This window comes from Chrysochloris asiatica, unplaced genomic scaffold, assembly GCF_000296735.1.
Source record: "Chrysochloris asiatica unplaced genomic scaffold, ChrAsi1.0 scaffold00379, whole genome shotgun sequence".
Lineage (NCBI taxonomy): Eukaryota > Metazoa > Chordata > Mammalia > Afrosoricida > Chrysochloridae > Chrysochloris > Chrysochloris asiatica.
Window position 1 is genome coordinate 350,088 of NW_006408897.1, and position 10,228 is coordinate 360,315.

General features: G+C 35.3%; 1 protein-coding gene across 1 annotated transcript in view; it reads left to right on the top strand.

The window, feature by feature from the left end:
- The window catches only part of TOR1AIP1 (torsin A interacting protein 1), a 37,796-nt gene that overhangs the window by 21,022 nt on the left and 6,546 nt on the right, over positions 1–10,228 (top strand). The window contains exons 5-9 of the mRNA XM_006876425.1: positions 251–337; positions 2,921–2,977; positions 3,706–3,750; positions 4,287–4,355; positions 6,129–6,185. Of these exons, the coding sequence (XP_006876487.1) occupies positions 251–337; positions 2,921–2,977; positions 3,706–3,750; positions 4,287–4,355; positions 6,129–6,185 (315 nt within the window). The remainder of the gene's footprint in view (positions 1–250; positions 338–2,920; positions 2,978–3,705; positions 3,751–4,286; positions 4,356–6,128; positions 6,186–10,228) is intronic.

Sequence of the window (10,228 nt, forward strand, 5' to 3'; positions counted from 1 at the left end):
ATAAAAGCTGTGTGCTTAAAGAACAAAAATCAAATGAACCCATTTGAAACTTTGTGATTCAAAATAATAAACATAGTTAATAGCAATTCCATATGTATTATTAAATATCCTTTATTTTAATATTAAAACTGTAGTGACTCAGTTGTTTTTTGTTGTTGTTTTTATTCAGATCTTTTTAACATTATAATAAAGATTATGCTAGTAAATATTACCCTTTTTGTTTTGTTTTTTTGTTTTGTTTTGTTTTAAGGTGAAACTGAGGAAGAAGATCCAAACAGTTCTGACAGTGATGTTACTAATGTTAAGGTCAGATCCGGGGATTCTGTTGAGTCTGGAGGTAACATTACTTTATATATACAAATCTTAAACCTTAGGAACTCATTTGTTGTTTTTTAAAAATACTCTTGTGTGGTGCTTTAGGATAAGACCTGCGCTGTTAACCACAAGGTCGGCAGTTCAAACCCACCAACTGCTCCTTGGAAACCTTACACAGGCTTATGAGTTGAAACTGACTGAAGGCACTTAACAACAAAAACAGACTTAGTATTTATATAAAAGTGCTGATTCTACTTCTATGTATGATTACTAATGTAATGCTATGTTCTATCAGAACAAATAAACCATTTTTAAGTCTGGGGAAAATAAAGTGTCTTTGTGCTCAAAAGCAGTTATTTTTTCATTTGCTTTATAATTTTATAGGGAAACTGATCACGTTGTCATAGTATCAGAAGTGTGTTGGTTAGCTCTTAGGAAATTTTAATATACTTTGAAAAACTTTTTATCTCTAAATTATTCAAATTCAGGCCAATAACCTCTGATTATTCCTATGAATTTATCTTTAAGTTCATTCAAGCAAATTATTGTTTGAAAAGATAAAATGTCAATTTGAAAATTAAGTGGGTATTGAATGAAATTTTGTAAGCGCCACAAGTAATTTTATTTAGTCACTGAAAAAGTAACTCTCCACTGCCTCATGAGCATTTCTATAATTCCTGTTTTACTTCATCATTCCCCTCCTAATGTGAGCCTATAAATTGATTTATGGCCATTCAGTATTCCCTCATTTCTCCCCATTTTTTCTTGAAACAGAAATCCTGGAGAGATATGTAATACTCTAGCATATTGGTTAAGAACATGAGCTCATAAGCCAGAATCCCTGGGATTCAGTCCTCCACTTACTAGGTGTGTGTCCTTAAGCCGTTACTTAACTTCAGAGCTTTGTTCCTCAGTGTCCTCATCTACATTGTTATAAGGATTAAATTAATATATTAGTAGGCTCTAAAGCATTTAGAAAGAATAGTCCCTTTCTAAATACATACAGCTGTAACCATTAGAGACTGATTAAACTATATAGTTAATGGTTTGCTGCCATTACTACCAGCATATAGCTATTTGAAAGCACATAAACTTCTGTCTCTGATCCCTTTAGAATTCTAATAAATTCTATGACCTTACCGGAGCGTCGATAACCACATAGAGAAGAAAAAACTTGTTAAAGAACGCAGAGTTAAGTCATATTAAAAATAATACTGACCTTCTTAGATTACCCTTGGGTCAGTCATCTTTAAAGAGATCTGAGAAGAGCATTTGAATGCATTAAAAAGATATTAGAATCTCATTTATTTATTTTATTTCATCCATTTAAAATGTCTAGTTTATGTCACATATAACACAAGTTAATTAAAAAAAACACCTTTTTTATAAATGAGTGAAGGTTTACAGACAAGATAATCAGTTTTACATTCAACAAATCATACTTTTTGTTTCATCTCAATGACTGCACTTCCTTCCATACACCAACAGTTATTCCGCTACCTTTCTGTGGTTCTGTTTCTATTCCACTCACCTTCCCATCCCTTCTCACCTTTGTCCTTAGGTACAAGTTACCCCTTTGTTTTGAATAATTGACTGTTCCATCATTCAACATGCCTTACTAGTGTTGCTGTCCCTTCTATATACCTATCTATGTTAATATCTGATTTCAACAGTTCGTGTATATAATGTTACAGGAAATAGTATCAGAAGTTGATGCTCGAAGTTTCTTTAATAAATAGGAACACACTGAAAAAAATACTTATTTTTTTTCAAATACTTCTGTGTCCAAAATAACAATCTGACTTTTAAACAAATCTAGTTATAAATTTTCTATTTCAATATGGGGAAAAAAATGTTTTTAAGAAGGGTAGACTAAAATATATAATATGTTGCCCCGTAACTAGAAAATTTAAAGGCAAAATGAATGTTAATGATTTTAAGAGATCCATCTCTGCCAAAAGATCAAAACGATCTGTGTTGGAAGAAGTACAGCCAGAATGCTTCTTTTGAGCCACGATGGTCAGAATTCGTTTCTCATACTTTGGACATATGATCAGGAGGGACCAGTTCCTGGAAAAGGATATCATGTTTGGTAAAGTGGGGTCAGATAAAAAGAGGAAAGTCCCCCAACAAGATGGATTTGCGCAGTGGCAGCCGCGATAGGTTCAAATGGAGCAACGATTTTCAAGTGAGGTTGGCATGGAACCAGGCAGTGTTACTCTATTGTGCATAGGGTCGCTATGAGTTGGTACTGACTCAATGGCACCTACCAACAACAATCACAGCAAATTTTCAAAACTTTTCCTACATTAAAGGTTTTTTTACTTCCTTTACCTCATGCTATATTCCGTTCCTTACCACTTAATTTTTTTTTTTTTCCTTAAAAAGTGTTTAGGGAAAATACAGATTATCATCTACAACATGACTCCTTTAGAAATTAAAAAAATAAATTATGTATCCAGATGTAGAATTTCCTGGTGTTTACCTGAATATTTTTTTTCTCTTTTGATTACGTACCCATTCATTTGTAAAGTGTAGCAAAAAGTTAAGTAGGCTTTTGATTATGTACTATGAGTTTTGGCTGTTGTTGTTTTTTTTTTTTCAGATCAAACCATTAGATCAACTAGTCAATATACAGAATCATTTTGGCAGTCGTCACAAAGTAAGTAAAGCCATATTTTACACTCTTACATGTCTATTTGTAGGCATGATCAAATTCTATTCTTATTTTTAAAGATCCTTTCCCAGTTTAATGAAAGTTTTGAAAAAGAGGTGTAGAGAATTCTAAAATAACTCATTGAATACCTTTCTTGGAATTAGCTTCTTAAGTTATTTATGTTTGTGCCTGAGCCTGAATTTGAATTCAAAACAAAATTCTCTATGGTTTGTGGAATGCTGTTGTTTACCCTATGAAAATTAAGTAAACATATGCTAGGCACCTGATAAACTTCTAGTCCATTGTAGCTGTGATTTTGATGGTATTGGTTCTAAAAAAAAATCCCTGGTAGAATAGTGGATTACACATTGCGCTGCCACCTACAAGGTCAGCAGATCAAATCCACCAGCCACTCTGTTGGAGAAAGAGGAGCTTTATGCTCCTGTAAAGATCTACAGCCTCTGAAACCCTGTATAGAGAGTCACTATGAGTCAGAGCTGACTTGACAGCATACAGTAGCAGCAGCATTGATTCCAAAGTTGACATTTTATTTGGCTCCTGAACACTTTGAAGTTTAAAAAAGGTGAAATTAAATATGTTTGGAACTGGTGCAAGAGAAAAAGGTTTGAATTTTTAGGTTTATAGTATCCATGAATAAACAAAATGTTTGCTCAATATCTTTTTTGTTTTTAATTCCAAGTATTTCATAACTTTAATCCTGTTTTCTATTTTAGATCAAGACTTCACCACAGCTCATGATAAGCAAGCTTCAGTACTGAGTAAGTGGTTGATTACCTGCTCTTTTCTCATTCATTCAGTTCAAATCCTGCCTTAGACTGTCAACAAAATGTTCTAGTAAGATTTTAAGTCATTTTACCCTCTTTACTTCTTTATCTACCACACATTGACAGCATATATGTGATGATGTAAAATGTATTCAGGACTATTTTACCGTAAGTAATTTACTGCGAGAGTAAACGGTGAATTTTTTTTTTTTTCCAACTTTTAAATAACATTGAAATCCGATGAAGTGTGATTGAATTCAGCCATTCTCAGTAGACCAGAACAAAAGACTGCCACATAGTGTTATCTTGCAGGCGATGCTAATATTCTGCCTGTTTTGCAGTGGAAGTAGTTCATCCTCCTAGGTTTTATCCTTTGAAATGAACTCTTACTTCTGAACCGATTGATTTGTTGTTTTCCTTCCGTACTTTATTTTGTCTTTTTGTTATGTTTAACTTAAAACACTGAAAATGTGGTATACATTTTCAAATTATGTGAAAAGATACTTTCTTCATTTATGTATTTGCTTCAGGCTCGGGATATCAAAAAACCCCTCAGGAGCGGGTCGAACAAACCCCAAGAATCAGGAGTAGGATACAAAGTAAGTAGATAAATCTTTACCTTTTATTGGAATAATTTTCAAGCTTATTGACTTTGTTTTTCATAATTATCTAATATATGAAAATATTTGCTTCTTCAGGTAAGCATTTAGGTTGTGATTTCTCTAATAAGAGATCAATATGAACTCTATAAATACTACAAAGTCCTGGTGTGGCACTGTGGGATAAAGCACTGGACTGCAAGATCAGTTTGAACTACAGGGTTAGCAGTTCAAACTCACCAGCTGCTCCTTGCAACTATACAAGGTCACTATGAGTTGGAACTGACTCAACAGCACTTAACAACAACAAATATAATAGCTATTAGTTTTTTGTTATCATTAGCATTATCATAGACTAACACTTTACAACATATACACATTTTCTCTCTCTGAAACCACTATGTGAGGTAGGATAAACATCTGATTGGTTGTTTGTTTGTTTTTTTTTAAGTAATTCAGTTGTAACTTTCGTGACCTCACTTAGAAACCTTCTAAATCTCTAAACTAAACTACGTTGTTAGTGTTGTCAAGTGCCGTCAAGTCCATTCCAACTCATGGTGACCATGTATAGAGTTTCCAAGGAGTAATTGGTGGGTTTGAACTGCCAACCTTTGTAGTTCATACCAACCTTGCAGTCCAATGCTTTATCATATAACACCATACCAGGACTCTAGTTTAAACTAATCACTGAAAAATATGCCTCTTAGAGATAGGGTTGATGTCATTTTGTCTCTTTTAAGTTTTTACGGACATACAACCATAATGAAGACATTTCTGTATCTTAGCAGTGCTAATTTTATTCTTCCAGTTTTGCCCAGAGTTTCTCAAGTGATAGTTGTTGATAAACACCAGGAAGGTCATTTATATACAAAACGTTATAAAACTTCAGGCCACTGATAGGTGGCAGTATAAATGTAGGTCACAAGAGTGAGACAACTTGGCCACTTCACCTTTTGAGTTCTGACTCTTTGTTTCCTCTTTCTCAGACATTACAGCCCACTACCATGCCAACAAGGATGGGGCTGGAGAGGGAAGGGTTAAGGTAGTTTTAAATGTATCTTCTAAGGTAATATGTAAGTATAGAATTGATGGAGTTGTGAGAAAGTTACTTTTGAGATCTGTTGTTTTATCTACTAAGAACAGAAGTACTTGTCTGTTAACAGAAATGCTGAAAATTTTTTTGATGTTTTTTAAAAAATATTTGAGATGGTCAGAAGCCTCAGAAGCAATATTTGAATCATTTGGGGTAGAAAATAGAATTCAAGGTTGAGTTTCATATTAAATCCTTTATATAGTTTAATAATCTATCATCTACTTGTTCCCCTTTTCCCCTCCTTTACAGCATCTTCAGCAGCCAAGACATCAACATATGGCGGTTTTTCAGATGGTATATGTTTCCTTTTATCATAGTTGTGCCTGTTTGCATTGTTATCCTCTAGCTTTATCCCAGCAGTTTCACCAGTCCCACTAAATAAATGATTATGAGCCAGTGCTTATGTATTAGTGTCTGTTTTACTTTACTAGACTGTGTTAGTGTATTAATGTATTAGTGTACTAGACTACCACATACTATGAGTCAATATGAAAAAAATAAGTCTTGTGTTTCAAAGAGCTTTCAGTCAAATAAGCAATTTGATATTCTGCTTTCTTCTGTTTTTCGCTGATTTCTGCTTTCTTTTGTATTAGTAGAATTTCTATTTTCTCCTTCCATTAAAAGTAAATACTCATGTGAAACATAAGTTAACAGTCTTTTATTTTCATTCTTATCATTAGATGACAACATTCAGAAATCAGTGCTTGGAAACCAATCTCCTTCAACCTCCAGACAGCGTAAGTCTGTCTTTTCAGTTTCTGTTAGATAAAATCTACAAAATCAGTAGTCCATATTTGATTGTATTTTCTCTGTGGTAAAATAATTTTTGAATTATGCAGTTTGAAAAATCATATCTTAAGGACTACAGAATAAAAAAAATGTATTTTACTAGCAGTTTTAATTCTTTAAGAACAAGCTATATGAAACAGCATGTAGTTTTCCTTTTCACTTTATTGCCTATAAGACCAAAAGTAAATAAAGCTACTAATAATATTAATTTAGTGAACTTTGGTGAATTAGAGAAAATATAGCACATAGCATAATACAATGGGATATCATCACAGGGTTGGAGTCTGTAGACCTGGATTTGTGTTACATACCACCATTTCCACTGCTGTATAGGCTTGCAGCAAGTTTCTTTAATTTTCAAAGTCTCTTCATTATCCTGAATGACTGTTGTTAAGTGCCACCAAGTCAGTTCTGACTCATAGTGACCCTGTGTAGGGTTTCTGAACCGCCAACCTCATGGTTAACAGTCCAGTGCTTATCCTACAGTGTCCCCTTTACACCAGTAAAATTAAGGATCCCAAAGAGCTTTTTTTTATATATTTATCTAGAAATTAAAATGGAGAAAAAAATTTAAACTATTTATTAGTTTATTTAAAAATAATTTAGTAAAAAGAGTGACCAGTTGTTTTGTATTTTTTTGCTAATCTCTTTAATGCTCTACTTTAATAAATGGAGCTGGATTCTCATATATGCTTCTGCATTCAATCTATTGTGATACTGTTTTGTTTTAAAAAAAAGCTTTTGTGAATTGAGTGATAGTTTACATGGGAGAACCTCAGTTTAAACAACACAAGGGCACATTCTGCAGGCCCACCTACTGGCTGCCAGCAACACAGCCTTTCTCTTTCCATGAGTCTAGAGTCCTCAGCTGCTCTGTCTCTCCATGCCATCGTCTCTGCCTCCATCACTGGTTTTGCTTCTTCTCTAGTTAGGGTCCCATGTTCTACTCATGCTCTTCTCTCTTGATGGTCCTAGGGTCCTCTGCTCCTGGAATGTAAGCTTAACTACCCCTCCCCCCTTTTTGTTACAGTTTCTACCTTTACAGTTGTGACAGTAGCAATTAGTCATGATAACAATTACTCACTATTGAATCAAAAGAATCCTATCCCCATCTCCTTCCACCAGACCCATCTAGACAAAATGAAAACTATTCAGTAGGATTCTACTTTCCCCCGCACACTCTGAAACTAAACTCCCTGTTGAAATCTTGTAAGCCAATCACTTCATGCCTTTATAACCCCCACCTCCCATTTTAGGTAGCCAATGCCTTAAGTTGCCCATCCCTATGAATCCTGTGTACTAAGGGGATAGACTTGATACTTGATCACTCCCTTCTTGGTTGGTATTTTGAGCTGCTACATCCACAAGTATAGGTCAAGTTCATCATATTGTAGCAATTTCCTTCCTTTATCAAATTTCTTTATCTTCCTCTAGTCCAAGTCTGATGATCAAGTCATCGGAGCTAGATCAGATGGGTACTATCTACAAGTTAGGCCGTTCTTGTGCATCTGCCCCCACTTCATATCAGTTGGATGTTTCACTCTCAGCTCTAGCCCTCCGTGGCTAGGTCAGTGTCTATGGACTCAGGAATTCCCAAGTCTCCACCCAAACTTCAGACCATCCAGACCTTCTTCTTCTCTCTTTTGTCTTAGGGTTGACAGGAGTCTATGGAACATGGTTGAACTCAGCCCATATCCTCATTACTGCCTTTCCCCAACTTCTACTCACATGTAGACCAATGCAGTCACCAACGAGCTTTACATGCCTGCTCATGTGTTCCCTTTGAGTTTCAGTCTTGGGAATGGGGTTTGTCCTGAAAGGACTTGGTTGCTTGCCTTGATAGCTGCCTGGCAAACAGCTTGTTTGTTCTTCTAATAGCCAAACAGATTGCCGTTTTGGGTTTTGTTTTTATTTTTTTCCTGTTCGTCTTTCTTTCAAGAAGTATCTTCTGTCCTTCTAGCTGCTTCGGGCTGGTTGCATATATTTTCAAGTGGGAATGTCCCACCTCAGAAGGTTCTGGATGGGGCTCAGGATTCACCCAAGGTCCTATACTCTGCAAAGGCTCTGCAAGAAGCCTATTTCACTGGGCAAGTTCTAGAACCCCTTTTAGGTATTCCAGTCAGTTACAGACTGAAGACGGGCTTATAATCTTTCTATAACCATGTTTCCTGATTATTTCTTTCTATCTCACTCAAGTTTCCATTTTCCAGTAGTAGGCAAGGGAAACCAATATCCACAAGACAGTTAAGCATCTTAACATTATTTCCTCTCTTTTAACCATTCAGACTATTCCTTAATCCCTGTATCACAGAGCTTTGTTGTTCCAAGGTTGGGCATACATTACTATTTACCTCTGTCCAATGTAACCCATGCAAACCTGCCTCAGTGTTCCCCTATCTTCCTTGTTTTTCCACCCCCTTCCCCCTTCTTGTGGATTGCCTTCCCCTTCCTTGTGTATTGCCCTCCCCAACACCTAAGCTATGATGTGACTATTGTTGTGATATTGTTGATTGAAGTATCGAAGTATCTGCAAAAAATCCAGTTTCACATAGAGACATACAGGATTTTAATATCCTTTCAGTTAATTGTGGGTATTCCTTGGATATTACCCAAACTCTGTGAGTTTTAACAAAATCTGAAATTTAAAACCATACAATGACCCATTTGTACTCTTTTATTAAAATCCATTCGTCTCCTTTGTGCTGTGACTAGAACATCATGCATTGGTCATTTGAAAATATTGGTTGTCTAAGTTATGGAGATCTTATGACTTTGTAGTAAAATACCAAAAGATCACATTTGTTAATGTTACCACCATTCTCAAAAGAAAGAAAAAAAACTATAAATATTGGAAGCTAAGTGCTGTCGAGTCAGTTCTGATTCATAGTGACTCTGTATAGGGTTTCCAAAGAGCAGCTGGTGAGTTTGAACCGCCAACCTTGAGGTTCAAACCAGCCTTGAAGTCAAGTGTTTATCCTGTGGTACCACACAGATTGACTATTGCCCACATTCTAATTTTCATTTGAAAACTTGAGTTTTATAATTAGCAACAAATGTTGTACGTTGTTTTCCCACAACCAATAGGTTCACTTTATTTTCAAGAAAGTGTCTGCCAGATATGTAAGTCTGAATAGCTGCAGTTTGTTATGTATTCCTTGGTGGCTGATTTAGTACTCTACTTAATCACACAAAGTTCTTTACCTGAGACAGCCATTGTAATATGGTATGTAGCACACTACTTTATATGTACTTCCCATTTCTTCACACAGAATTAAACAGATAGTTTAATGTTTTGGTGTCCTAGGGCTGTTCTAACAAAATAAAATGTTGACATTAAAGAACAGAAATAGATTTTCTCACATTCTGAAGGGTAGAAGGTAGAAGTTACCGCTTCAGGAGGGTTACACGCTGGCTCTCTCATGCTCTTTGCTGGCTCTAGGGAAGTCAGCTTCTATAACTCCAATGGATCTTAGCTTCCTTAGCTTGTAGACTGATCTTCACATATTGTTTTCCTCTTGTGTGTGGGTCTCCCTTTCCATTTTTGTCTTGCTCTTTTATCAAATGCCACTCAGAAGGGATTATGATTATGGCTCTCCCAACTCCTCTATTGCCTCATTAACTATAATGTTTACAAAGAAAATCTCTCGCCCACACAAGATCATATTCGCCACTACATACTACAGAGTTAGAACATCAGCTTATATTTTGGGGAACATAGTTTCATCTATACTCAAGGGTTGAGATTTAACAAAGTGACTAATTTATTATTTATTGTAACTCTTCATAAGGTGTATTCCTAAATGAAACTGGCCTTTGATTTTTGTGCCTTGAGTGCATAAAAGTGAAGCCTGTAGTGACTAGACTAGTTTGACATCACTTCCTTAATTCATGCTAAGGCTCCAGCAGTTTTTCCACCATTGCTTTTATGTATCAGTAAATGTCAACACAGTGAAAAAAAGTGAATACTAACTTTTTTTTTTTTTAATTTAAG